We start from the raw sequence: 27,768 nt of genomic DNA, 5'->3' as shown, positions 1-27,768 counted from the left end.
TGGAAACATAACGAGCGATGATTTTGGTGTCAGATTTCAAAGCTCCGGGTGAAGTCAGCTGACGGATGCTCCGACACGTGTCAGGTGTGGCGCAGCGCCGTGCGTCTCAGGCTGCGTCCGCCTCGTCCTCGGGGATCCTCCTGCTCTCCGCCGGCGTCTGTTGTTCCGTTGGGCGAGTTTCCAACATTGTCGTTGGCGTGCAGCCGCAGTCGTTTTCTCTCCCTCTTCCTTCCAAGTCCTCCTTTTTTATTCTTTCTTCTTTCTGACGGATAAAAAAGCAAAACAGTAAATACTTCAAATATATTGTTTCGGTCCACAGTTTTTAGTTAAGTTTTTACTCATCGCACATCTGTATTTGGTTACAGTTGCGTAACTGCATACTTTGTATTATCATTGATAAACAACCTCACCTCAAGCACACATGCAGTAGGAGCACAGTGATGCTGCTGTCGCCCTCTCCTCGTATCGTTCCCATATGAACGAGCCTGACTGACTGAGACTCCTTGACTCACTATCTGTTTGGATTTGTTTCGTTTCCTCTGTTTCATGAATCATTTCAAAGCACTGCGGACAATATTACATACAATGCAAATATAAATGTGTCCCCTTTGTTACAAGTGTTACAACACTAAGCACTGGTTTGGTGATTTTTCAGCTCAAAAGACATCTCGTGTTCTACAACCTCTTTACTTCAGTCAACTACGTCTACATTAAAATATAGTCAAACTGTACTATTTGTGGCCGCGACATAAAAACAAACTTTTAACCTGCAAATCAGTAAATCACTGCTTACTTTCTTCATTGACTTTAGATGTAAAAGGCTCACGATGTTTTAAAGTCAAACTGATTTTGATTTCTTCTCACTTTTCGTGTCAGGAAAAGTAAACTATGATAATACTGCAGATTATTTTTTTGTTTTTTTTTAAAAAGAGGATGGAGCAGTTTTGAAAAGTATTTGCTTGGATGTTGACGTGAACTCAGTTTACAAGTTGAAAAGTCAAAATTACAACAACATAATGATAAGCTTTAAGCCTCTGGGTGGGTGTTTCCAAACTACATTACCCATGATTCATATCACTACACAGAGGAACTAACGCATGGAGTCACAGAGCGAATGTTCAAATTACAAATGGTACAAAGCAACAGCTGCTAAACATTGTTGAACTTCCTCTGTGGCCGTTAGAATAAAGGGACGTAAACGGAACTCAATCAAATCAATCAATCAATCAATCAATCAATCAATCTGGAGATGACCAACGTGTCAGAAAACAGCAGAAAAACAAATAAAACTTTAATTCTTTTGGGGAATATATATAAACAGACTTCTCAGCTCCAGTGCAAGTCTGTCTTATTGTTTTAGAATTGTTTTAAGATGAGAGTTTAAAAACTGAATCTCTGTAGTAAAAACCCTCAAAACCAGAATGAAAAGAGATGCATTAAGTTGCCCGGGTATCTCACACTGTGCTATACCAGATCAGAGTCGGCTTTGCTCCCTTAAACCCCATAAAATTGTCTTGAATTGGTCTGACAGAAATGTGTGCGCTTCAAGGACCTGGGAATTCAAACAGCTGGTCTGCACCTTACTTCAGATCACGAGATTACATGTTTTCCTACGTTTCACATAAAAAACAAAAAAAACTGCCTCCTCCATCAACTGTCCACATTTCATCAAAAGATTGTGAAAAATGTGCAACACTGCATAAAAGCTAACGGTGGCTGAATGCTTCTTTCACGCGCTGTAAATGTTGTTCAGGTGTTCGGGAGCCTCAGATTTTCATCCAGGATAATTACTGTGAAGTATTATGTGAAGTGATGCGTTGGACTCCGCCGTCGGTCCAGATCTGACATGTGTCAGTGAAATATTCTGGGTGATGTATCGCTGCTTTCAGAGGGGAATCTTGGCCTCAAGTCTCCAGAAACGGAAAAAAAAACGTTTAAAGTCTGCTGTGTTGCCTGTTGTGAACACAGATACATCAGATTGTATGTCATTTTAAAAGCTTGAGGACTGTAGAAAAACGTTTGAATTCGTTTGAACTCCGTGAATAAATGTTTTGATATTTCAAAATACATCATGACATATCAGGTTCAGACTAATCCATATATCTCATATAGCTGTCTCGGGCTATTAAAGCAGGGTTTATCCCAGATAGAAAATGTGGTTTTGATGTTCAGCGATGGAGAAGAGAGCTTTAGTATTTTTGGCTCCGGTTTAAAAGTGAAATGATTTTCTGTAATTTACAGCACTGCGGTTGATTTAGAGGTCGGTTTGACATCAGAGAGTAAAAACAAATGCAGGAAAGAAAGAAGAAAAGAAGCCAACCTAAAACTTCCACTTTCCAGAATTGACCTTTCTGGTTCACACGCCGCTGAACGCTGCATGTATTCGGTTTTTCTGATCAATATCGCAACGACGCCCATCTCACTCCAGTCCTCCGCACCAGCCGAAGTTCACTTCAAATAAACGTAATACAAATTATAGAAGATGCATACATCGAGCAAAATATCACAAAAGTTATATTTTCAATATATATATAATCATATTTATTGATAACAGCTGCCTGCTGATGGTCACAATGACAAACTGCTGTCTTTAGTGGGCGCCGAGACCACAAACTAAGTGGGTCCCGCTGATGCAACGACCAGTTTGAGTAATGGATCCGTGAGGTGGAAGGCTCATCAGTGCCTAAACACTTCACAGGGGTTCATGATATTATAAGGAAGGAACAGACTGGCCTCATTCAGATGAAGGAGGGGGGGCTGTGCTGTTGTCTGTCTGAACACTTTTTTGATATCAATCTCTTATCGGACATCTAAACGTGTGAAACAGGCCGAGACAGCGTGGACCAAGTCCTCCAGCGTACACAACACAGTCCAGGTGGTTTGTCGTTGCCTTCCAAATGAACTTTTCCGACAAACAGTGTTCGTCAGAGTCATCAAAGTGTCATGGAAAGGTCTCCACGATGCTGCCATATCAAAGTCACGCAACAGACAGCTGAAATGTTCCAGTATATTTCCAGCTTGGCCTTTTCCTACATGTATCTCATCATGAGAAGTTTCCTGCTGGGTTGTAAAAAGTCTAAATGAAATTTAAAAGTTGTGTTGGATGGGGGGGGGGGGGGACGCAAATGATTCAGAAAGAATGACGATTGGTTCTCTCTCCGTTTTGGCCCCCTTTCCTCTCGCTCTATCAAAAACATGTGGACGGACACTGTGCACAAATTATTAGAGATAAAGAAAACACAGATGGTGCTTTTTGCTGTGAGCTCACATCCCTCAGTCTGACCTTCGGGCGGTGGAGCGGTGGAGCGGTGGTGGCAGAACTCCCCTGCTCAAAGGCACGTCGCTTGCATTTTGCAGGGCAACGCTGGAGTCTCCCTAGTTTCCACCCGCAAACCTACAGAAAAGCCTCAAACTGACAACGTTTTGATTTCAGGCCAGCCTCTCGTACGACATCGTAGCCGCTGGTGGAGCGGTGACAACTTAATTTCCACGCAGGAGGTCGCTCGCAGATTGCTTCTCACACGTTGCTTTGAATGATATTTTGTTGTTTATCTCTCGTGTCAGAGGCCAAAGTGATGAGAAGAGGGTTCAGTTCTGTGTGTTTACACCAGACCTTCCCCTGTCTCCCCCTCAGTTATAGGAAGGCCGCGGTGCCATGCCATAATGCCCCGCTGTCATCTGCCCTTCATTAGTAATGAGAGCCCGACATCAGAGATTGGCTTTTTGAATCCCCTCCTGTCTCCTCTCCTCATCTTCTTCCTTAAATCAATCAGCTCTTCCTGTCCTTTTCCAACTCTGTCTCGATGAACTCTCTTTTCTCCTCCGCCATCCCTTCATTCCTATAATCTGTCCCTCATTAGTGATGCTGTCACAATGACTTTGATTTTGGACGCTGCGCTGATGATTGGGAATTCAGACAGGCTGTCCTGAAATGCCTCTTTACTCTCTCTCTCTCTGTCCGTACATTTGCATTTACACGAATGTACTCGTAGAGTTATAGCATGACCTACGTATGCGCCTCTTAATACATCCATAGACATACGCAGGTCGTACTTGTTGACCTAACTAACTATATGTGGGTGTATCTGTTCACGTGGTATGTGTTGGTCTCTGTTCGTCTACGCATTCATAACCTCAGGACTGGACCAGGACCAGAGGCACAAGACAAGGGAACATTTTTAAAAGTAATTGGAGGATTTGTTTTTTGTAGTTTTCAAGATTACTTCAAGATCATAAAGTCACATAAATTGTTAAAGAGAAGGTGGGAGGTTGTTAATTAATACAACGCTCTCGCTTGCTAGCAACAAGAGATGAGTGGCAGATAGGTGTCAGTGCCATTGTAAACTCATTGTTGCCAAAGAAGCTGGATATGTCAGTCACTAATGTCTAAATCAAATCCTTCCCCCACAGAAAACAGCTCATCCGGCTAATTTCCTGCCACCTTGACGACTGTTCTGTAGCTCCTGCGGGTTTCAGACAGTCTTTACCGTCTGCAGCTGGTCCAACTGGTCCCAACTGCTGCTGCAAGGCCTCCTACCGGTACCCAAAAGGGAAGACCACGTCACCCCTGTGCCGGCCCAGCTCAGATCTTTTAACCCTTTTGAGTCTCGCTCACATGTCACATCAGGTGTTGCGGAGGTTGCTTGGTTATTCAACAGTGTGGCTGTAAGAGGAATCTGCTGGACTGTAAAGCCTCTTGTGCTGCCTCCTCCTTGACGGGAGGTTTTCCTCCAGGACTGACTCAAAAACACATTCTACCTTTTTTGCTTTCGGTTGTCTTGCTGTTAGCGTATTAAATGCTCCTCCTACATTACATGTTCCTCTAGTTCGGAGAGAATCGAAAACCGTTTCACATTAATATAAAAGTTGACAATTTACAGATTTTCTAACTACTTTTACAGAATAACACTTTATACTTTATGACATATTAGATAAATGCAGCAAATCCCTCTGAAGGCAAATGGAAAATCTATCTTTTTAGGTTAAAGTTGCTCGAAACTGCAGTACAATACAAATATAGTCAGTCCCCGCCTCCCAGGTGAGCATCATGAACACCTGATTAGTGGAGGCTTCAGTTCTCACCCAAACAACAACACGTCGACCACACGTGAGTCCAAGCAAACCTGTTGCTAACCACAAGTGTGCCAACAGAAACAAGACCTTTATATGCAACAACACAACTCCTCTTTCTGGTACAGCACTGTAAGTGTATTTCTCTCTCTCTCACACACACACACACACACACACACACACACACACACACACACACACACACACACACACACACACACACACACACACACACACACACAGTGAACCAGATGGGTTGTAGCTGGTATATCATGAGATTGAACCGTCCTTCAGCCATCTTAACTGAATCAAGCACTGCGTTGGAAAACTGCCCTGCTCATCACATAACAACTTAACCACAGGCAGACTACACACACACACACACACACACACACACACACACACACACACACACACACACACACACACACACACACACACACACACATCATGCATGTACACACACAGGAATACAAATGTTGTCCTTGTGGTTATTCTATTGAATTCCATTTATTCTCTAAAGCCATGACACTAAATGTACGACCACATCACAAACTCTCTAATGGACACACTCAGTTTTTTGGGAGGATTGTCTCAAAAGTTAACGTTTCTGTTAAATTATGAAAGCAGACACCAAACTCTCACATGTGTTGCCAGAATACTGTTGACTTGAAATACACCAGCGGCAAACCTTTAGCCCAAACTGTACAAACACATCCGTTGAATGTCTCTACTTTAAAACTGAGCAGTAAATTCAGGTATGTGGGCTGGTTTGGTTGTTTTTGTAAAAAAAAAAAAAAGGAGAGAAATTGAACATTTTATGTGTCAGTGAAGAAATCATGAGAACAGAGTGACTGTAAAGGAAGTAATAGGTCTCTGCTAGAGACGTGAGAGAGTTTGTATAAATCATACTATCCTGCATTAAGTCAATTGTTTTGCGCTACTTTTCCCAACATATTCGGGCCGTCAAAGTTTGAATCTGCAGCCTGTTACAGAGATTAATCAGCACAAAATGGCTCCCAGTGACTTTGATTAATAACTAATAAGTCTATCAACACGTTTCCAACCGTCAGTGCGAGCAAGAAACCAGAATATGAACACACACATTTTCCAAAACCACTGATGTAAATCTTTGAAAAGGTTGATAACTGTGCAAGTTAGAGAAGAAGACCATGGGACACTCTCGAAAGCTCTGGTAGAAAGTGAACCTAAATCTCAGCTGTGTAAAGGGTTTGTTCACTAAAAATCGTTTTATGTGCCATGGCTTCGAGGTATCTAACTTCACCAAACTAATATAATGGAGGTAAATGGAATTTTGTGTTGGGAAGTGAGATGAAGTGTCCATACTGGTATCTGTCGATTATCCAGACTAACCAGGACATTGTTTCTGAAAAGACACATCGCTGTTCAAACAATCTATGCTGTCATTTAGGTTTGAAGGCTTGTGGACTTTTCGTGGTCATTTTTCAGAGCTTTGAGCACCACAAACACAATTCTGTTTATCTCCATTGTATTGTGTATGGCTAGATACCCTCAGGGGTAAGTGAGAAAACAGTTTTTCTTGTGCTATGAATGACTGACCTTTTTAAATCAAGATAATATCTGACTGAGACGTGGCCACATCTCAGAGGGCTAACATTTACAAGACAAAGACGAAAAGCAAGAGGATTTTTCAAAAATGCTGGTGTTATCCTCCAGAGCCTGTGCTGACTCCTTGCACAACACAGAGTTACACTCAGAACCACATGTTGCGGTGGAAGGAAAGAGCACTGTACATCGGCATAACAGATTTTAAATCCGCATGAAGTTATAAGCGGCACGGAGCCAACACACACTCCTCCTGGGAACACTGGAACCAACTGTGGGGTCACACACAAACACGCACCCTCACATGTACACAAGCAAATACACGATACAGCAAAGCAGCAGCAGCTGAAAGACACAAAGACACAAACAACTTCTAAATTTGACTGTTTCAGGTTTGACTCCAGACTGGAAACAAGTTTGCACTCGGTGGAAAAACGAGAAATGAAGTTCCTTTGCCCCTAAACATGCTCACAACGACAATGCTAACATGCTAATGTATAGCAGGTATAAGGTTCACCGTCTTAGTTTAGCATGTTAGCATGCTAACATTGTTAAACAAAACAAAGTACGTCTGAGGCTGATGGGAATGTCATTAGTTTTGCAGGTATTTGGTCAAAAACCAAAGTATTGTTGAGACTGACTTCCCGAGGGTCAGGCCATCATCATGGCAAAAAATGTATATCGATCTGAAATGTTATATTTGTACTACATTTTGTTCTTGCAGTTTTTCTGTTGTCCGTTTGGGATTTTTAGGCTCGGTATTTTCTGGCTGCATGATGCCAACATTTCTATGTGTTTCAAGCTGAATGCCTGATTTCTTATCAACACTCAACGCTTCATTTTTCTCACCCAGAACAAAGTGGAAACATTCCTCTGGACCTAACATCCCATTAATCCTCTCCTATTGGTTTAGTATGGGGAAGGCCTGTAGTGAGGTCGTATGGTTTTCTTTCTTTTTTTTACATATTTGAAGAGTTTGGCTTCATGTAACGGACAGAACACAGCTCATTGCTTTGATCAGCATTTAGATAATTAGGTTTTGCTTACGTATTGTAAATATATCAAAATTGAAAAGGTTTCTCAGGATCATTCATCTGGACAGTAGACATTTGTCGAACATGATGATAAACCATAGATTTGATCAAATCAGATGCAGGTAAATATTATCAGCCATACAGTGAGCCAAAACATACCCAGGCCAAAGTTTCCCCTCTCGTGTGACCTTTGTTCTTGTTTTGACCTATTTTTTGAAAATGTTTCCAGTATAGAAACTGATCATCTTGGACGAGATATAAATGGTGACTGCACTTACAGTAATCAGCCCTTTTCAATTTGCCTCTCATTCACCCGATGAACACACAGTCGCACTCCACTGGTGGTGGAGCTGCCGTGCAAGGTGCTGGCCTGACCATTGGGAGCCATTTGTGTTTTAGTATCTTGCTCAAGAACGCCAGAAATCGAACCACCAACCCTTCAATTAAAGGAACACCAACTCTACCTCTTGAGCCGCAGCTGCACCAAATATAGACTGTATATATATATATATATACACCACACATATGGTCACATACCAACAGGAATGTCTACATCCAGCAAAGCAGTAATTCACAGCACACAAATGTTTAACCCTAACCAGACTCAGACGCTGTCTCAGACTTTATACCAAAGGTGAGTAAAAGTACCTCAGCAGGTGCAGTAGGAGCAGCACTCTGTAATTACAGTAAGTAGTACACCTGTCCTCATTTTATGAGCAAGTCAAATAAGTCTGAATGAGGTCGCCTCGAGGATCACAGCGTAGCGTCAACTCTCAGACACACCGAGATAACAGCTGAGGGAGGCGTCGTGCAGAATAAAGTCGGCTGCTGGTTGTAAAACAACAGCAGAACGATGGAGCCTCTTTGATACGTCCAGTACTTCAATACAGTGTATATAAGGACCACCTGTGGAGCATACTGAATCTCTAAATTCCTGATGGTCTGATAAAAAAAACAAAAAACTTAATAGAAGTACATTGAAATGGACTGAATCCAGCCAAATTGAATCAGTCACACTAACACAAAACCTCATGAAAAAAGCCTGGAATCCACCTAGAAACATACTTTTCTCATCTCTGCCCACAACTCTGAGGGGAGTCGCTGAAAGGAAGAGGAAAAAAAAAAGTCTCATTACTAGCTTTTACTTAGGCCTGCCTCTAAAATTACAGTGAGGACATTCAAGGAGTGAGAGTGATAAAAAAAAACAAGAGTAAGACAGTGTGCAGCGAGCTCCTTGCTCACTAATGAATACCTGTTCTCCAGAGTTTTAGTTGCCCCGAGGCTACGTCTGCACCGGGATCGCTATGCGTTAATTTAATACACATGATACTTGGGAAATATACTTTAGCTCGCTGTCTGTGTTGTGTTACACTGTAAGCTCTACCCAGAACCATGTGTAGCTGGCCGAGAGGGCCACTGAGTTCTGCACTGTACAGACGGCATACTAAAGCAGCACTTTCTGAAACGGTGTGATCTAAAAGAACTCCCTTTCTGTCAGGCGGGATTAGTCTGACTGGTTGGTGGATATAAGGTCGTTCTTTGCAAAGTAATTCAGTCCCGTATATTAAAACAATGATTTTTCTTTCCCTCTGCCCTCAACGAATGTGACGGACGCATTGAGCTCCCAAAGCCGGCACACTGTAGTCGCAAGTGCATTTGGATAACAGGTATTCCTCTAAAACACTTGTATGAAGTCTGGTTTCTAACAAGTTTTAATGTGTTTGTAACCTACAAAACACAGTCTCACAAACTCACGATAGTATCTGCACAATTTAGGGAATGAACCAAGTTCATACGTCTACCCATCGTTTTGTCTCTTTCATGTAATCCTGCTTGCAAAATCGTATCTTTTCTCCGCTCCAGTTTCTTGTGGCTGCAACGTAAAGTAGCTCTCTCAAATAACGGGCCAGACTTGTACTGAAAAGTTAAGTAAGAGGTAAGAAGCATTAGAGAGCTCCGGGACATCAGCGTAATACTTTAAAGAAGCTCTGCCTGAGAACACACACGGAGTTGAATTAACTCACTGCAGCGCGCAGATGTTTTGTGGACCGGCTGTTGAATATTTAGCTCCACAGGTTTGAATTCAGTGAGGGATAATTTGGATCATGACAGTTCCCTCGCTGCCAGAAGTACCCACTTTATCCGAAAAAACTGGCCCATCACCACCGACCCTTTCTGTCTATGAAATCTCTGACAGGTGAACCCTAGTACGGGGTCAGCTGGGCAGACTGATTCATGCTTCAGCGTATAACTCCAAGTTGGTGGTGTTGGAATCAGTCGCACAGCCAAGCTGGAAAATTCTTGTCTGTTCCGCCATATAAATACATTTGTCTCTGTCTGCTATGATCCACACAACACATCACACATCACACATCACACAGTGCAATCCACACAGCAACATTTCTTGAGCATTTTTGACGCTAAAACATGTTGCATCCTCCATTTCAACAAATTTATTAGTCAGCACCGACTCTGAGATACGTGTGCTTATCGAATTATCTCCACAGGCAGCTCTGATGTTGTCATCTTATTAACTACATCTCAAATTGAGCAAGGTGATCACTATGAGCTTGGTGTATTCTCCTCATGGATCCCACCTGAAAACTATGGCTGATAAAGACATTTTTCCTTTCAGCAACTGAAGGTACAGCTGGTTCTGAGGTCAGTAATCTCTATAAACAGCATGTGAATGCAGAATCTGTAGGCAAGGGACAAGATGTTGGTCTTGGAAGCATTCTGGTTTCTGTTTCCTTTTGTAGTCCAGGTAGCATTGACCAATCACGTATGAGTGGGCTTTGGTTGCATTCAGTTAAACAGTCTGTGTGGAGAGCAAACGAGGCGGAAAGCTTTGGCTGAAATGTAATCTCAGAACCCATCGGTTACTGTCTGACGACTGACCCCTTACCTTAGCTTTATCTGCATTCAAGACGTCGTCAGATGACATCGGACGGGTTCCAAGATCGCTAATTGGCCCGTAAACAATGACTGATGTCTTCTTGACAGTAGAGAGTGACAGAAAACATGAGGTAATGACATACAATAGACTGGAGCCCCCAGTCAGATTTGAAGTCAACATTACATCCCGTAGCAGTTCAAGATGCGTACCGTGCTGGGCCACCACGACGCCCCAGGCCGTGCTTTGGTTCGAGTCTTTACACCTAAATTAGCTGAATTTTGTTGTTGTGCTAGAAGTGCCAGACCACAAAAATGAGCTCATATCCCCATAAAAAAACGATCTGGATAATACCACTGTGCCCCCGCCCCCCCCCCGATGAAGTCACACGTGGTCTCTATTCATCAGAAATGGAGCTGCTCCAGAAAGTGTCGCTTGTTAGCATCACAGACTGGAAAAAATGGTTCTCTTGTATTTCCAGCTGTGGGAGACACTCCTGTAAACAAATGATAACATAACATAGAAGGCCATGATTACAGATAGGACCCCCCCCCATGCAATGAAAGAGTCCAACTGTAGTGAATACTATGTTTATGAATCGTATCATTGTTTAAACTTATTTTTGAGAGTGTAGTTTTGTGGTGGTCGTCAATCAAAAACGCTGCTTTGTGGTCAGAAGGTCATCTGGTCCTGTCATGGCTGCAACCCAAGAAGCTGTTGGTAAATGCCAGCTGTAATGGAAGCTGTCAATCTTCAGAAGGGGGACTTTTGTCAACTTGCGACCCCCTCAGCACCAGTTGCATGTGTCAGTTAAATTTTATTTGTGTAGGTTTTAGAGACCTGAACACATAGAATTTCCCAGAAAATCAGAAAAAATATAAAAATGTTTTTTTATGCTTTCCTGTCGATCATCTCGGGACCCCTCAGATTTATTTCTCTGCCCCCCTGTGAGGGTCCTGATCCCCAGGCTGGGAACCACTGTTGTAGAGGGTACTGTGGAAGTCTATATTTGAATTTATATTTTATAATTATAGGTCAGTTCACACCTTGGGTCATTTCCTGTTAGCTAACTAATAAAATATAATACTGGGTACAGCCTCAAAGACTTAGTGACTTAGTGTTTTTTCAGCCTCATGTTGTGTTATGAACTTGCTTTTGGCGAGCTAGCTCTGGCGTGCAGGACCACGAGTGTGCTGTGGGACTGCAACAAGCCTGTGCTTGATTTTTATTGCATTTAGTACATTAAACACTGAAGTACAGCTGCAGTATTTTCTTGCCTAAGAGAAATCACTTGTTCGAATTAAGCTTTCTTTTTCAGCATTCAGAGGGCAAAAGTAATGACCAGGCAACAAGCCACAAGGGACTTCAGTTTTGTATTATGACTTATATCCATTCATTTCTACTTTGCAGAATTTAAAAAACAATAGTGGAATAATAATGAAGGATGGACGTTTGACAGGGAGCTCAGCCACAGTTGTTTAGCCTGTTGTAATGTAGATGCAAGACAGATGCATGCTGCTGGACTTTGACCATGGATACCACTGTTTCCCTCCAGTTTACATTTGAGTTGCACTGCATCATAAAACACTGGCTACGCAGCTTCTTTCAATTTTATAGAAGGGGAAATGCATTATGTCCTAAATAAGAGCTCTTTCTTTAAAAGGGAGACGAGTAAATCAGTCCGACTATGGAGATTATCACCACCATAAATACTACTAATAAGCTTTCACACTAACACCAAACATGTGTCTGTAGCCGCAAAAGTCATTTTACAAATACACATGCAGACCAAATCTAAGAAAGGCAGAGTTATCAACATGTGGACAGAGTATGTTTAATTTTTGTTATTTCTTTCCAGTTATGCTGGCTACATTTACAGCCAAATGATTTGTGGTGCACTCATGCGCTTCGGTTGCTTTGTTTATGAGCTGAATACCTAACTACAGAGAGTCAGGCACAGGAATATATGTATATAACCTGTACTCATGGCCTCGTCGTTGTATCAGACATACTCGACATGTCATCAGTGATCCTGCGTGTGAGCAGTGAAATGAACCAAATTGTCATGCTAACCAACGTCAAGTCATGTGACGTCCAGCTGATGCATTTATGATTGAGTGAGTTGAAACGATGTAAAATAAAGTCCTTGAGCTGACAGCTCGTAATTTTTACAGTGTTTTATTTCTTTGTTAAAACAGTAGGACTGCAACAAATCAAAGAAAACGATACGGGGAACGATTCAGGAAACATCAAGGACGTGGACTAAGTAGATGTATTCTAACACTTTAACACCTATGTTTAATAGGTCGGGGGGAGGCGGCAGTAAGCCCACTCAGAGACATGTTCGTGACGGATGGTCTGCGTGGATTATTGATGGTTTTACGGTCAAACTCCGTCGTTATTAACTCACTGATGAGAGCTGATTGAGCCACCCCAAGTATCCAGACGTTTGGATTATTTCCTGATGTTTGACCCGTGAAATCAGATGAACTCTTCATTAAAGTTCTGCATTGAAAAGTTACGTTGATGATATGATAGCACATCAAAAGTAAAAGCTCCGACATTTAATATTGTGTCCTAGCCTCAGGACATGTACGAGAGTTTGTGAGAAATCAGTAATGGGGAGGATTATCTCATGTGAAGTGTGAATATTGCTGCGCAGTGATTCTAAGGACGAGCTTCTTCTCTGGTTAATCGGTGAAATAAAGTGCGACGAGTAGAAATAAAAACCTGCAGACTCTCAGGCCTCGTTGGCTGATGGTTGAAGGTTGTCCTCAGTGTGAGAAGCCTTGAATGCTAAACCATCTGTGGGGGCACAATTTCTATTCTTCACAGCATCATTATGGTTAACCATTTGTAAATAATTAGCCAGACGGCACAATGTCAAGACAATATTGGGGAAAACAAACGGAGACTCTAGCGTGGCTGTAGACTCTTTAGTCTTGTTGAACTTATATTTTTCCACCGTACTCTAGTTTGCTTAAGGGCACCTCATCAGTGGCAACGCCAAAGAGATAAATGCTCTTTCACTTGACCCGCCCAGATTTATCTTGCTGGTCCAGGAGTTGAACTGCCAACCAAAACCAAAATACACATTTCCACTGAGATCTTCACCTTTGAACCCCTGACTGGGGCTTGAACCTTTGAAAAGGATTCTCCGTCTAACAGCTGGGCCACCACTCTTTAAACGTTACCGTTGATAAGATAACTTGGATGACAAATGGAAATATATATTCCCTGACAGCACAACATCTTAACCGTCTCTGTCAGATGCTAAATTGCCAGGAAAACAAGCAACAACCCCGTCTGTTAGTCCATGACAGTTTGCTGCCGCCGCTGAAGAGACGGAGAGAAAAGCAGAGGAGGACGGGAGATGAGACCATGTCCTTCCTCCTCATCTGAAAACAATAAGACAATAAGACAACAAGAGAGTGGGAATTAAAAGACTAGAGCCGTCTAATCTGGAACAACAGAGGAATGTCAGGGAGATGCCACAGCACCCTTTTATCCCAGATGTGTGCTATTAGATCCACGGGCCTGATCCCTGCGCCAGACTCTGCTGGATCCGATTTCTTCCTCTGCTAATGCCACCGGACATACGATCTGACAATGATAATGATAATTACTTCAAATGACATGCCTTCCATTGTGGAAGAAGTGGAAAACACACAGGCACGCACGCTTGTACACACACACACACACACACACACACACACACACACACACACACACACACACACACACTAAAACAAGACAATATTTGGAGCCTTAAAAAAAAAAAAAAAAAAGAAATTTACTGTTGGCTTTCTCACCAATTTGGAAAAAGTTAACTACACAGCTCTGAACATTCCTCCGCACTATTTAAATGTTTCACAGCTTCTTGCGCTGTTTGTGGAAGTGGAAGGAAATATGGAACAACAGCAAAGGTCACAACAACAACAACAACAACTTGGTTTTGGAAGGAAAACAGGAACTGCTGCCAGGTTTGGTTTTTAATGTTTTGGAATAAATATCTGTATGAAGTTCATCATTAATTTAATGCAGACACTGTCTCCAATATAAGAGTTCTATTGCTGATGAGGGCCGAAGAATAAGGGACTGAACAATCTGTGTTTTTGGCTCTTCAGTACAGTTTTAATCAGTATTGACAGCATTTCCACGACACAGAGCTTTCAAAATATTTTTTTGCAGTCGGAGTCTATTTTCAGGTTCCTCTGGACCCTCAAAAACACAGAACACATGATGAGCATTACGCCCTGGATATGATTACTCCTATCTCTGTGAGTTACACCAAGCCGCGAGAGGCTGGATGTCCTTGCATGGAAGCAACGGAAAAGCGCAAAACCTCCGATGAAGCCGAGGACGTGCGATGTTTTAAGATGTTATCTCGCAGCGAAGCAGCCAACACAAAGAAATATAAGCCCTTTTTTAGCCACGGGGAGCCGAGCGAGGTGAACGTGCAGGAGTCTGTTATCGTTTTCCTCATCTCCATACCTCCCTTCTCTTCTGTTTCCATCTGTGACTTTGAGTCTGTAGATGCATCTTTGAGGATTCAACTCCAGTAATGTAATGAAACAGCAATATCAACCAGTGCTTGGTTTGATTTTAAAGGAATGAGAAATAGTGTGACCTCTAACTCACGACTGTTCTCAGTAACGCCGCTTTTCTAAATTGTTATCACTTTTTCCACAATATTCTGTCACAAACATCTCTTTGGAAAGCCCATGAGGGATGTCTCGCTTTTTCATTTTAATAGAACAGATAAACATTTTGGAAGGGGTTTCCTCCCCTACGGTCTTTTCACTTGTTCCACCGCGTGCCGTCATCAGAAACTCTGGTTTGTGCCATGTTTGTGTCATATTTCATTTGCCATAAACAAAAGCTCCAAAACAGCGTTGTAGTGATTCAAAACACAAAATCACATCAAAAACAGGTGAACTCTGCCAGCAGCAGCACGGACCAGAACGCACGACGACACGTTTACGTTCGAGTGACGGAGTCCTCCAGCGGCTGTAGTGACGGGAGCAAAGGAGGAAGTCAGGTGACCTTTCACGTAGGGAGGAGGTCCCGTGACGCTTCCGTACGTCATTTTAAAGCAACACAACAAGCTTCCCGCTGCCCCCGTCAGAGGGAAACTCTAACCCTAATAGGGTCCAATCTCTCCCAAGTGTGTCAACACAACACGTAACATCAGACCAAATAATGCAGAGAATCCACAGATGCTGGCAGTCAAAGGTAATAAAGAATAAGTCAACTAAATGATCAGTTGCATCAGACTGTGCTTATTGGAAGCAGGCACTCTGTTTGAGGCTGATGTAAAATGTATATACAATGACCGTTAAATCTTCCAGCCCCTACTGTTGCAGCTGTAGTCTCCCCCCTCCCTTCCCTTCTCACCTGTGGGGCACTTTTTCTTCATCCTGCACCTCTGTGTCTCGCTGTGGGACGGGCAAAGTGACGCTGCTTTCTCTTCGGACGTTCTCCCGGACTGCCCGTCCCCCCGGGTCCTGGTCTGCTTGCCCCACCTGAAGCCGCAGGCGGCGCCATCACGGAGACAGACGCTCCAGTCGCTCCACTCTCCCAGTGAAGCCAGGAGACAGTCCTCTGAAGAGAGAAGGGGGTCAGATGAAGATTCAAATCCAGAGAACCTTAAGGAGCTCTTGAAGATGAAAAGAAAACCTAAATAAAAGCTTTTACATGCATTTCTCAGATGGAGACTTTGCTCCTCCATACGTAGATTAGAGAACTGCAAGGACTGAGATGAATTAAGATAAATCAATACATTATATTGATGGTGGTAACAATATATAAAGACTTATGTTTCCTTCAGACCCCTCTCAAGATATATGAATGCCAGCTGAAGCATTAACACGCAGGACATCACACTCGTAGTTTCTGTTTGCTGACGAGTGATGTCACCTACAAAATCAGTCGTTTTTCCGAGCGGTCCACAACGGAAAGAAACCGGCAACCTCGGCCAAGATGGGACAACATTTCCTGGTAATCATCATCATTATTGTCAGATTTTGGGTATAAATTCAATAATTTCCAGAGACTCTTTTCTGGAAGTTGCTTGAGGTGTGTACCAACAGTCAGACATGAAGCCATCGCCATGAAAACCAGATGTGGTCTCGAACAACAGTAGCTGCAGATGGTGCAGGTGGACAGCAGAGTGGGGGTGGGGGGGGTCTGAAGTAACGAACAGTGCAGAACGATGATCGAGTTCAACAATATTTCTCATTTAGAGGGTCGACAACGAGATACGAAGATAAATTCTGAAACTTCTGACGTGAATCATGTGCTGCATTGAAAAGTTTGGCTCCATATCAGAAAAGATTTAGCGGAGAAATAGATGAAGAGAAAGGAACGTAGTGGATGAGGTAGGAACCGGGTCTCAGAGGAAAAGAATTTGTAGCTTGGATGTGTCATTAAGCTGTCAGCAGCATTTAATGTGATAAACAGTTTGTTGACTTTGATAATGAGCAACGATTTGATCCATGTGAAAGTGTTTAAACATTATTTCAAGATTTGCTTTCCTGTTTCCAGGTGCAATTTATCAAAAGTCACAATTCTTCACAAGAAAGACCCCCCCCTCCCCCCCCCCCCCCCAACCAATGAAACAGTCAAACATCCGCACATGAAATACTGCAGAAAAGTGGCCGCAGATAAAAGGCCGTCCGCAGGAACACGTCTGCTGTTGATTAAACCTCAGATCAGCTTCACCGACGTATCCGCTGCAGACTGGACCTGCGTTTTACGGCCGGCCGGGGTCAACGCTCTTTTAGTTCGCCCACCTCACGACAGACAGTAACTTGAAACAGCAATTAAAATACGATACAAATCACTGAAGGTTATACGGACATGAACACAGAGAGGTCTGGTTGTTGATCTCCCCGTATACATGACTCTCCCATTACCCAGGCTTCTAAAAGTACGTGTGCAGACATATATTAGTCCTCCACATGCAGCCAGTGTGACGGTGTTTGTACCGACTGAGTCACCTGATCAAGTGAAGATGAACCTACTGTGGTTTTCCTTTCACTGTGTGTCAGACTTTCACTTCTTCTTCCAGCATGTAGTCCGGCCATTACATCATAACCACTACATAAGTTTAGGGTGCATCTGCACACATGGCAGACAGTGATCAGAAACCTGGATAAGGCGTTTAAATGCCGCAGTGTTCCAGTTTTTGTTGCATTTACTAGCATTTTCAAGGGCTCATCCAGGTGTCTAAAATGAGGATATGCTGTTTGTGGGCTGGTGTTGTTCATTATTCTCCTTCTTGTCAATCAACAGTGCGTTAGTCCATTTCTTCCAGTACTTTCTGGCTCCGTCACCCTGTATGTGGCTCTCAGCCGCAACCAATCTTTCTCACAAATATATAGAAACTTTTTTTTGAAAAGGTTCAGTAATTCGTGACAGCTGGTCACTGTGGTTTTTTTTAGGAAACGTTACTCAAATGGCATTTGTTGGGGACTATTTTCAGAGGCGGATTAATCCACGTTTGGTGCTGTAGTGCGTATTTGGGGCAGCAGGACGGTGTGTGTGGGACTGAGTCAACATAAACATGTCACCCGGTGCAACAATAGTTTTTGGACAACAGTGGAGCTGCACAGAGGAAGAAGACATGTGAGGCTTTGAATACACACACTTGTTACTGGGATCATTAATGTTGGTTGACAATAAGAAAAACATAGAACATCACCATCCTCATCCTTCAAACGACAGCAGCCACAGAGTTAAACAAGACGATAATTAATTATTCAATGATCTTAACATGTCAAGCTTTTCTTTGACAGAATCTTACTTATCACACATCTTCATGACATTAATATGTTTTATACGGACTTCTTTATGCCGAGATAACACGCTTAAGGTTTTTCAAAATTAAGAAAATTAAAGGGACACGGCTGGTAACAAGCAGCGGTGCACATTTATGTAGAAGAAGTTTGTTTTGAATTGCTGTTGCTGTCTGATGAAGCTCAATGAAAGGTCACATATTACTTCGTAGTTGTACAGTGTCTTCACTCACCCAGGCAGTCAGTCTGGTGGGCCACGGTTCCCTCTGGGCAGCGGCTCAGACACTTGCCTTTGTACAGCTGGAAGCCAGGCTTACACTTGGTGCAGAAGTCCCGGCTGAAACACTGCTCACAGTCCACCGAGCGACACTCTGACGGGAGGGAGACCAGCACACATCCGGTGAGTAAACTGTTCAGGAGGAAGCTACAGTCTCTGCGGTCACCCTGGTTTTCACAGGTGGGCAGGACAGAGAGACGGGACAAGTTGCAGTCGTCCAGATTGTGCAGACAGGCCCAATGAAATGGCACCTTTACTCCCTGAATGTGATGTATTTCCTGTTTAAACAGGATGAGTTCAAACTAATAGGATGTTAGTTTCAGGGAGAGAGGCAGTATGATTGGATATGAGCGGCAGAAAGACAAGATTGTTCAAAAACATTGTGATTTTTCTTGGTTGGAAGTTTTAAAGAAGCTGCTTTAGCTGATGATCGGATCAGGACATATTTTATCTATAAATGGTTGCCAGGAGTGACGGGTTAGTTTGCAGCTCCAGTCTGCGATAGAGAAACTTCTTGTGAGCTCTTTTTTCCCCCCCTTTTATTGGTGCAGTATGTTTCTGGGATGAATTAAGCAAGGTGCATCTCAATAAAGGAGCAAATGTGTAAAGTGTGTATGTGGGTACTGTCTGTTGTTAGTGAACTTGTAAATTCTTTTCATCTGACAAAAAATAATTTCCTACCCCAGTTTATGCCTCAAGACAAAATGAGTCATGTGTGCTGATGAGAGTGAGACTCAATATCAGCAAAGAGATCTCTCGCAAGCGACACAGCCCTTTTAGTGAAAACGTACTCATGCAGCGGTTGATGTCCTTCCCTCTCTGTCCGTAGTGTCCGGCGGGGCAGGCGTGGAGACAAGTTCCATGGTGAGACATCCCCTCCCTCTGCAGGAACAGGAAGAGTCGCTCTGGGCAACGCACGCAGCCGTTGTCGCGGGAACACTCCAGGCAGCCCCGACAGTCCTCCGGTGTCTCTCTGTGAGCTGCAGGAGACGGCAGAGGGACGATTGGGACAGAAGAGAGTCCAGTTTAATAAATAAAATGTGTCCGTTTTTAATTGATGAAACACATTATTGCATTATTTTACAAGTTGATCTTGCAGTGTGAGAGCAGCTGTCACGTTACTTAAAAAAAGGTGTAATGTGGAATTATTTCTTTTTTATATAGTTCATTTTATTTTATGCTTCTCTTGATTTTGAAAGTTTATTAGCTTTGACTGTTTTCAAAGTCTTCAACGTAATATATTTAAAAAAATGCTTGATGGAAACAACAACTTGTGGTGCTTCTGCCTCCTTCAGACGTTTGATACTCTAGAGACCCTAAATGATGAACCATTTATTTATTTATTCATCATTAACATTTTGGAATACAGTCCCTTTTATATTCTGCCAGTATAAAGACCTTGCATGTAAATTTAAAATGTCTTTTTTTCATTGTCAAGTAAGTGGCACTTTTATTTTACATTTCCTGTTGTTAAATCTGCTGTTTATTTACAGCACCGTTGTCCTGCATGTGCACACATCTGTTTAACTGAGGACTGTAAAAGAAAAAGCACTGAAATGATAATAAATTACGTTATCGGAGGCTTCATCTGCAGATTTTCGCTCACAAATTGAGTCTGAATTTATCACAGAACCATTGTTTGTTTTTAAATGTCGATTTCCGGTCGCAGATCTGATTAAAAGGACGTGTATTTTTCAGTGTGACTGTCTCATAATACACGGTGTATAGAGAGCAGTACGCACAGTATGGTGTTGGTCTCTTGGTCCTGCACCCTGCGTGTCAGCATGTACTCGTGTTTCTTCATACATTTGTGATATAAAAACCCATCAAACATGCTGAGGAAAGTGCACTGTTTTTCTTCTGGCACACAGAGCGAGTTCAGTCCTGATTTGTGCAGCTCACTGGCGATAGATTTCACATATCTTGGTAGCATGACAGTTAGGCTTATGTCTAAGCCAAAGTAAGTCTTATTATATTATAACAGTGAGCAGTGTTGTCTGCTCCCTGATACACACAAGACTCAACAGACAAAGTAGGAATGCTTCCAATCTGACGGGGATAAGGAGGGATGTGGAAAGACGGGCAAGGTGGGATGGAAAGACGGATGAAATGAAGTAAAGAGGGATGGAAAGATGGGCTGAATCTGCTGAGGAGGTGAAGGGCAGGCGGTGAGTGTGCGTGAGTCTGAATAATCGCAGAGTCTGATCCTCACGAAATACCAGAGGCCGACTGCCGGCGTCCATGCTGAGTGTGTCTGTAGATAAGTGTGTGTGCGTGTGTGTGTGTATTCGCTTGCTTATTTACAGACTCATTCAATCAATCATTACGCTTGTTAATGATATTCCTCTGCATAACGATCCATCCCAGCACCCACGCTCATTAGCACACGCATCAACTGAAGGAAGCGAGACGCACATAAACAGCCAGACGGTTCACAGTCAGAGGGACAATGAATCAAAAGAGGGGAAACTATTCAGTTCAAGAAGTGAACTGCACTGAAAGAAGAGCATTCAAGGGATTTAAACGTCACATACGCAAGTGATACGTGGAGTGAAATGATATGTAGCGTGCCCCAAAGGATGTGCTGAGATACTAGTGAATAAGGGATAGAAAATTATAAATATATGCAAAAAAAAATAAAATGTACATATTTCTCAAATGCATATATGAAGAGTATAAATAAAGCAACGAGTTCCAAACTTGAAAATGTACCACCACTCTCCCCATCTACAAATATGTGGTATATGTAGTAGTAATTATGGGCGCCCAGGTGGCTCACCTGGTCGAGCACGTAGCACGTACCCCTCCCTCTCTCCCGCCTGTCTCTCTCTCTGCAGCTGTCGCCATCCAGTGAAGGCAAAATGCAGTCAGGTGTTACAGAGACTGTCCTGCAACAGCTGAGTGAACATAAATACTGCTTCCCTACATGTACCTCCCGCGTTACAACGAGGTAAATGTAGAAGTACAAACATTCATATGGTTGCAAGCAGTATAAATACTACAGCATGAAAACAAAGACTCTGGACACAATTAGGTGGAATGAAGACTTGTGTGTATTGTTTGCTGTACATGTTTGCTCTCATGTTTGACAAAGCGTGACAAACGGAAAGTCCTGAGTTTGTCTGGGTCAAAGTCACACGATCGCTCAAACCCCACTGTTGTAAACTGTACCTGTGGTTCAGTCTGAGCCCGGCTGCTGCTCCCTGTAGAACTCACCTGACGTCACTGTATCTGAGGTTTAGCTGAGGTTTAGGGTCATAAAGTTCACCATAAAGTCAGATTTCTACAGCTCGGATTATTTTATGAATCTATAAAATTTATTTTACCAGGTGTGTTTTGTTTATTTTTTTGAAGGCAACACTACGATCAAACATAACAACCAGTTGTTAATTAATGCATGCAGTTCAGCTGAACCTGTGCTTGTTCTGGTTCAAGCCTTTTCACTTGGACAGGCATTGTCGGCCGGTTATGACATATTCGGTGTAGAAATGTAAACTGTTTCACTCTCAGCTTTGGGACCTCGCTTTGAGGTCTCGACCCATTGTCTGGAAAACAGTCCTCTACACATATGCTATCGATCTGCAGGCTTAAGGGACTTTTAGAGGCGCGGCAGGTTTAGGTAGCGTAAAACGGTGACCTTTGACCTTGCATGGGATTGCACTGGGTTTTTAACAAGCACCAGGTGTAACAAGCTCCATTGGGGTTTCAGGGAAACATGCTAGTGCTTAAAGGGGCTTTCCACCCTAAAACTGAAATCACATAACACGGCGAAGGTAAGAATGGTAAGGAAGATGGTTTAACAAAGATTGAATAGAGGCGATAAAGTCTTATGATACCGTTCTTCTAATGGTTTGATGGACATGAGATTTGTTTTTTCCCAGGACAAAGTAAGAAAATGTTCTGCATCAAGTCATATTTAAGTTTTACTCTCATGACAGGAAACCTTGAGTGAAGCAGCATACAGACATTCAAAATGCTAACCTTGTGTACAAGCCAGTGATGAACCTAATCTAAGACTTCTTAACGATGATCATGTGATTTTAAAGATGTTTATTTAAATGTTCATTTTATAGTGTGTGTAAAATGATAATCCATTTATTACTTATGTACAGTGGATCAGGACGATACTACATCATGCTTTTATATTAGATATCAGCCTGTGAAGTTGGGTAAACTCCATGTTGCAAATAAAAAGATCACAAAGGTAAAGGTGAGTTCAGGTGGGGATCATCCTCCACTGGTGAGGCAGTGGAGGATGATCGCAAGAATTCTGTTTTAGGGTGTGATTTCCTGGTAACAAACAGCAACCGCCGCTTCTGTAGATGGAGCCAAAATACCCACAATGCACTATAATGTGTACATTAACAAGAAAAACGTGCCAGGTGGGGTGACGTGTTAAAACAACACAAGATGTTCCGTCCCTAACGTCGCTGGTGTGGATGTCCAGACGACTGATGCCAGTTGGGTTAAAGACGTGCACATTTTTCACCACGTGATTTCTGTTGCATCTTCATATATTCAGAACACAGACTTTAAAAGATGGTTTTGCGCTTCCACTGAGATGCAGCTAAGTGGTTATGAGTGGGAACGCCACGTGAATCGTATAACATGCAACAGCCGAGGACCTTTGTTGAACGTCCTGCGTCCCCCTCCCTCCTCTCGCTCCCCTTATTTCCTGTCAATATATGTCGCTGTAACCTGTCTAATTTTCTTTCCTTCTTTTTTTGTTTGGAATTAACAGAAGACAGAATAATACGATGATCCTATAACGTGTTTGTTAAATACGATCCAGGAACGTCTCACGTTGGTAATAACGTAGACGCCAATCATGAGTGAGTTCCATAGTATAAATAAACAATTGAAATATATGTGTCCGAAACATCAATGGTGTGTTATTATTGACATATCTAATATCTAATAATAATAATAATGAATCTTGCACATTTATTTCTTGCAACAAATAAGACAGTAACTTGGAGGAAGTCACTTTTAAAGGTTTTATACCGAACATAATGTAAAATTATCACTTGAATCATTTAAGTGAGTAACTGAGCGGGACTTCCCACCTCTGGTGCTTCCAGGAAGTGCCCTTCAAAGAGAGAGCTCACGGCCGTCTTATGTGCTCTGATGAAGCCTGCGCGACTAAAGGATGTAGCAGATTTGTCCGCCTATTGACTGTAAACAAGATTCACCGATAAGCTCAACACACGAGGTGATGCTTTTGCTGTTTTTGACTTCTTGAGTGAAATGCAGACGACCGGTGTGAGAAGCACGGGCAGCACGAGGATGTGAAGATGCTGAAACTTGCAAACGGTAAAACAAGTCAGAGGTGATTCATTGTTAGTGTCTCGAATGTAGGATGTTCAAATCAAGCGACACGTCCGTGTAATGTTGCAGCTGTGCTACGTTCAAGTTTACGATGATCAAGAATTGAATCACTCGGGAGATTTACAGAGAGAGCAGCAAAGAGGGCAGTGCCTGGTGGAAAATAAAAGGAAACTGTGGCTGAAGTTTCGACATGAATCCGTCTGAGCTGTTGCACAAACACACACACACACACACACACACACACACACACTCCTACACATTGACTTGACTCCCCAGTTAGACGACATGTCCTTTAGTTGTTTGTGGTTAAAAAAAGATTAACGTCTGATGTGCGTTCAAACAGGAAGATAAAATTCTTTCTAAGCTCACCAAAGGTTGTTTCTGCAAAATGTTCCGCATCGAGCAACAAACATGAGCACAGTGAAAAACTATGCCTCCACCAGCACCAACACCTGTACCTGATTACTCTTACTCCCTTTAAATAAGTCTCTTTACATTTGCCCCGCCGCCGACTGCTCTTTTCTAATCACATCCTACGCACTCCTATATGTTGTAAAACTGAAACTGAAAACTAGCTCGTCCTTCTGGAGAAAGCTTAGAGAAACAACCTGTAAATAAGCTGATTCCACAACTGTAATTCAGGGACAGACATATATCTGTGTTATTTGGCATAACGTGACTGTAGAGTCGATGGTGTAATCTGAGTTATGTGTATTAATGCGCGGCCCGGGACAGGAGGGCTCTGCAGCAGAACATGATTGGTACCCGAGCATCAGTGACATCGGTGAGGTGAGGTGGCTGCGTAGAGCCTGAAGGGCACTAAGAGACGATATCTGCCCCAGCCACAGCCTGTTCACCCTGATGCAGAGGTATATGGTGCTGCACCACCAGACCCCAGAGCAGCTTCTTTCCTCTGGCCTTGAGAATTTTAAATCCATCAAAATAAATGTTTATGTCTAAAAACGTAAATTTCGTCACACAACAACAATAACCATTAAACGAACCCCCCCTCTAACTGTTGGTACAGGGCAGTTAAGTTGACCTTGTTAGAGGAATATGTGCAAAACAGCAGCAGACTGACAGCGTCTGAATCCGTCTCTGGACTCAGGGAAGCGTTTTATCTCAAACTGTGATCCGTGTTTTCTCGCTCCCTCTGAATTCTCAGCTGCTCGCAATTACCTGCAGTAAACTTACAGAAACACAAAGAGCACTAATAGACAGAATAATGGGTTCAACCTCCTGACTTCTATGCTTCACTTTTCCCGCTCTGAACAAACCTTTTCAGTTGACTGTCAAAAAAAGGGTGGGGTGGGGGGGGGGGCACCATAAATCTCTGCGGTGCGGAGTGATGGATTCAGACAGCGTCAACCTGTCGTGCCCACAACCAGCATTTAACCTATTAGACCTAAAAATGGTATCTTACTTCAAGCTGTTCTGATCTATTAGTATCAAATGGCTTCATCCAAGACTCAACAGTAATTGTGTAAAATGTGTATATTTAATGTCCATATTTATCCAGTTCAAGATTTCAAATCAATAGTTTTAATACGATGATTAAAGATTTCACGTTATAATATTAATTATAGTTCCAGTTTCTGAAAAACATGGCATTATGATAAACATGTTGAAATGTTGATGTGTGTCTTCTTTGGTAATTGTCAGTCTGACTTTCTTTGACCTGCAGTATAATCTCGCTGTCACAAGCTGTTATCTTGAATGAGAGTCAGTGGTACCTGATGGCTCCACGCAGCCCCTCTAATCATTACCTAACGCCTCACCTCTGGTCGGCTGACGTGGGCCGTGTGGAAATGTCGGAAGCCAAAATGACGGTGTAATTGAGACCGGATTCTCCGGTATTAGTCTTAAATTCCTGAGGAAATGCCAGACACTGTGGAGTGTCTGCTGGTGCGCAGCTTTACAAGGAGTGACATGACACTTCAGTCACTAATAACTGTCAGACAAAATATAAAAATAAGAGGCGATCCAGATTTAACTTGTCCCGTAGAGTGATGTGAAAGAGTGTGATTTCTGGATTTGGAGCAATGGAAGGAAAAGCTGTTGTGACATTACAAATATTTACTTGTTGCTTGTCTACAGCAGCCGCTGGATGTTGTGAATGTCTCGTTAAAGGGCCATTGAACAAGGCACCTAACCTCCTGCTCTACATTTACTCTGGATTAGATCAGATAAATGAGCATTGGTAGTTATTTCTGTTATTTTCATTTTTAAAACCGAACAATATGGCATATATCGAAGAGACGCCCTGCACTGAGAAAACCCTTATTTATTTATTTATTTAGTTAATCAAATATTAAATGAAAATGTAGTTGAATCAACATTAAAGGACATCAACTTCAGCTTTTTACCAACACATGCTGTCTAAAACAACCATGTAATACATTTTGTAAATTTTGCAATTCTAGTATAAACATTTTAAAATGTTATAGTGTCCCCTCGATGTTAAAGTTTCAGTTGAATATATCACATCGTGGAGTTCTGGTATATCTATTTTATAATGGCGATGTCTGCTTGTTTCCATTTAGAACAATAAACAGAATCCAGTCGGTTCCTGTTTCGCTCTCATGCACCTCATGTGGAATATCAGCTCAGTTACCGCGAAGACACAAACGACTGCAGGAAATTCTCATTTTAAAGGTACGACTCCAAAATCCTCTTTGAGGTGGTTTTCGCAGGTTTACTCACCGCTTTGTTTCTGCACAACGCCAGACCCCATCCTGATCACCTCACATAGCAAGGACATCACAATGGCAAAGAGTCGCAAATGCATCTGGGCTGCTGGCAAGCGCCCACTTCAGCGCCAGGCTGTGGACATCTGCAAGGACTCCAGGGGTGGCAGGTTGAAGATTTAGTTCCACAGCGAGGGACAGAACGAGACAAGAAGGGAAAAGGGCAAAGAATGGTGGGGGTTTAAAAGATGATGGGATGGATGGAGATGAAGTGGAGGAGATAATCTCGCGGGCCCAAAGCAGCGATGAAAACGATGAGCGTAAAGGTGAGAGAAGAGAGGGGAGACAGAAGAGAAAATCCTCTTCTCCTTTGTCCTGTTTCACGCAGAAGATTTAGGGCTAAGAAGAGGAGACAGGCGGCCATAAACAACAGAGGAGGCTAAGAAAGACCGGAGGTGAGGAGAGCAGAGAGCCTCGTCTGCTTCCCCAGACTGGCAGCTTGGAGGGAAAACTCACCATTTAACTACCACTGTCAAATTTGCGATAAACGAGCTCCACTTATCCCGTAGCCATCTTTAACCCTTTATAGGGTGCGCTCTCAGGGCCTAAGTGGTTCCATATTTCCAGCTTGATCTTTAGCCCCCCTTCTCCTGGCTCTATCTATTGTTGTTCAGTCTCTTCTTTTTATTATCCGTCTCTATTTTTTTTTGTTGCCTGTACTGGGCAGCATTGTTTTCTGTGGCAATCATTCTAAATGCTGGCAGTCAGTTAACTTAATTTGACCACCCTGAAAGGAGGAAAAACAGCTTGAAAAACAGCATAGCAGAGTTTATGCCTGCCATGTTTTTGCAATTGATCTGTTGTGCCTGTTTGTGTAAGGAGTCTGCGATGAGCTGAAGAGGTTAAAGAGTTATAAATATAGTATGTACATGAGTATAAGTATAATGGATGAATCACCTTTTTATCAAATGTAAAGTCATCATTCTCCAAGCTTTCAGGATTTGTCCAGTTTGATTACTGCTAAAATATGTACAGGATGCATAAAATATTACAGTTCTGCCTGACAATCCCAAAGAAATCATCTACGGTTCAT

At 42.6% G+C, this 27,768-nt stretch overlaps 1 protein-coding gene across 1 annotated transcript; it reads right to left on the bottom strand.

Annotated features, from left to right (window-relative positions):
* Positions 1-80: 80 nt before the first annotated feature.
* Positions 81-26,776, bottom strand: rspo4 (R-spondin 4). The gene is made up of 5 exons (XM_070903312.1): positions 26,692-26,776; positions 19,452-19,640; positions 18,617-18,754; positions 15,982-16,188; positions 81-262 (listed from the first exon to the last, which is right to left on the bottom strand). Exons 1-5 carry the CDS (start codon positions 26,774-26,776, stop codon positions 81-83), a joined length of 801 nt encoding a protein of 266 aa, XP_070759413.1.
* Positions 26,777-27,768: the final 992 nt, after the last annotated feature.

The sequence above is a fragment of the Enoplosus armatus genome, chromosome 3 (assembly GCF_043641665.1).
Source record: "Enoplosus armatus isolate fEnoArm2 chromosome 3, fEnoArm2.hap1, whole genome shotgun sequence".
In the NCBI taxonomy this organism is placed as follows: domain Eukaryota; kingdom Metazoa; phylum Chordata; class Actinopteri; order Centrarchiformes; family Enoplosidae; genus Enoplosus; species Enoplosus armatus.
Note: the sequence above shows the minus strand (reverse complement) of the source record. Positions and strands in the feature narration are given on the sequence as shown.

Bases quoted from the DNA above. Each gene is read 5' to 3' on its own strand.
- rspo4 (XM_070903312.1), bottom strand. From the start codon at position 26,776: ATGCATTTGCGACTCTTTGCCATTGTGATGTCCTTGCTATGTGAGGTG. The intron at 18,755-19,451 runs GTACGTTTTCAC...CCCTCCCGTCAG, and splicing joins GGACATCAACCGCTGCATGA to AGTGTCGCTCGGTGGACTGT. The intron at 16,189-18,616 runs GTGAGTGAAGAC...TTCTCTCTTCAG, and splicing joins CCACCAGACTGACTGCCTGG to AGGACTGTCTCCTGGCTTCA.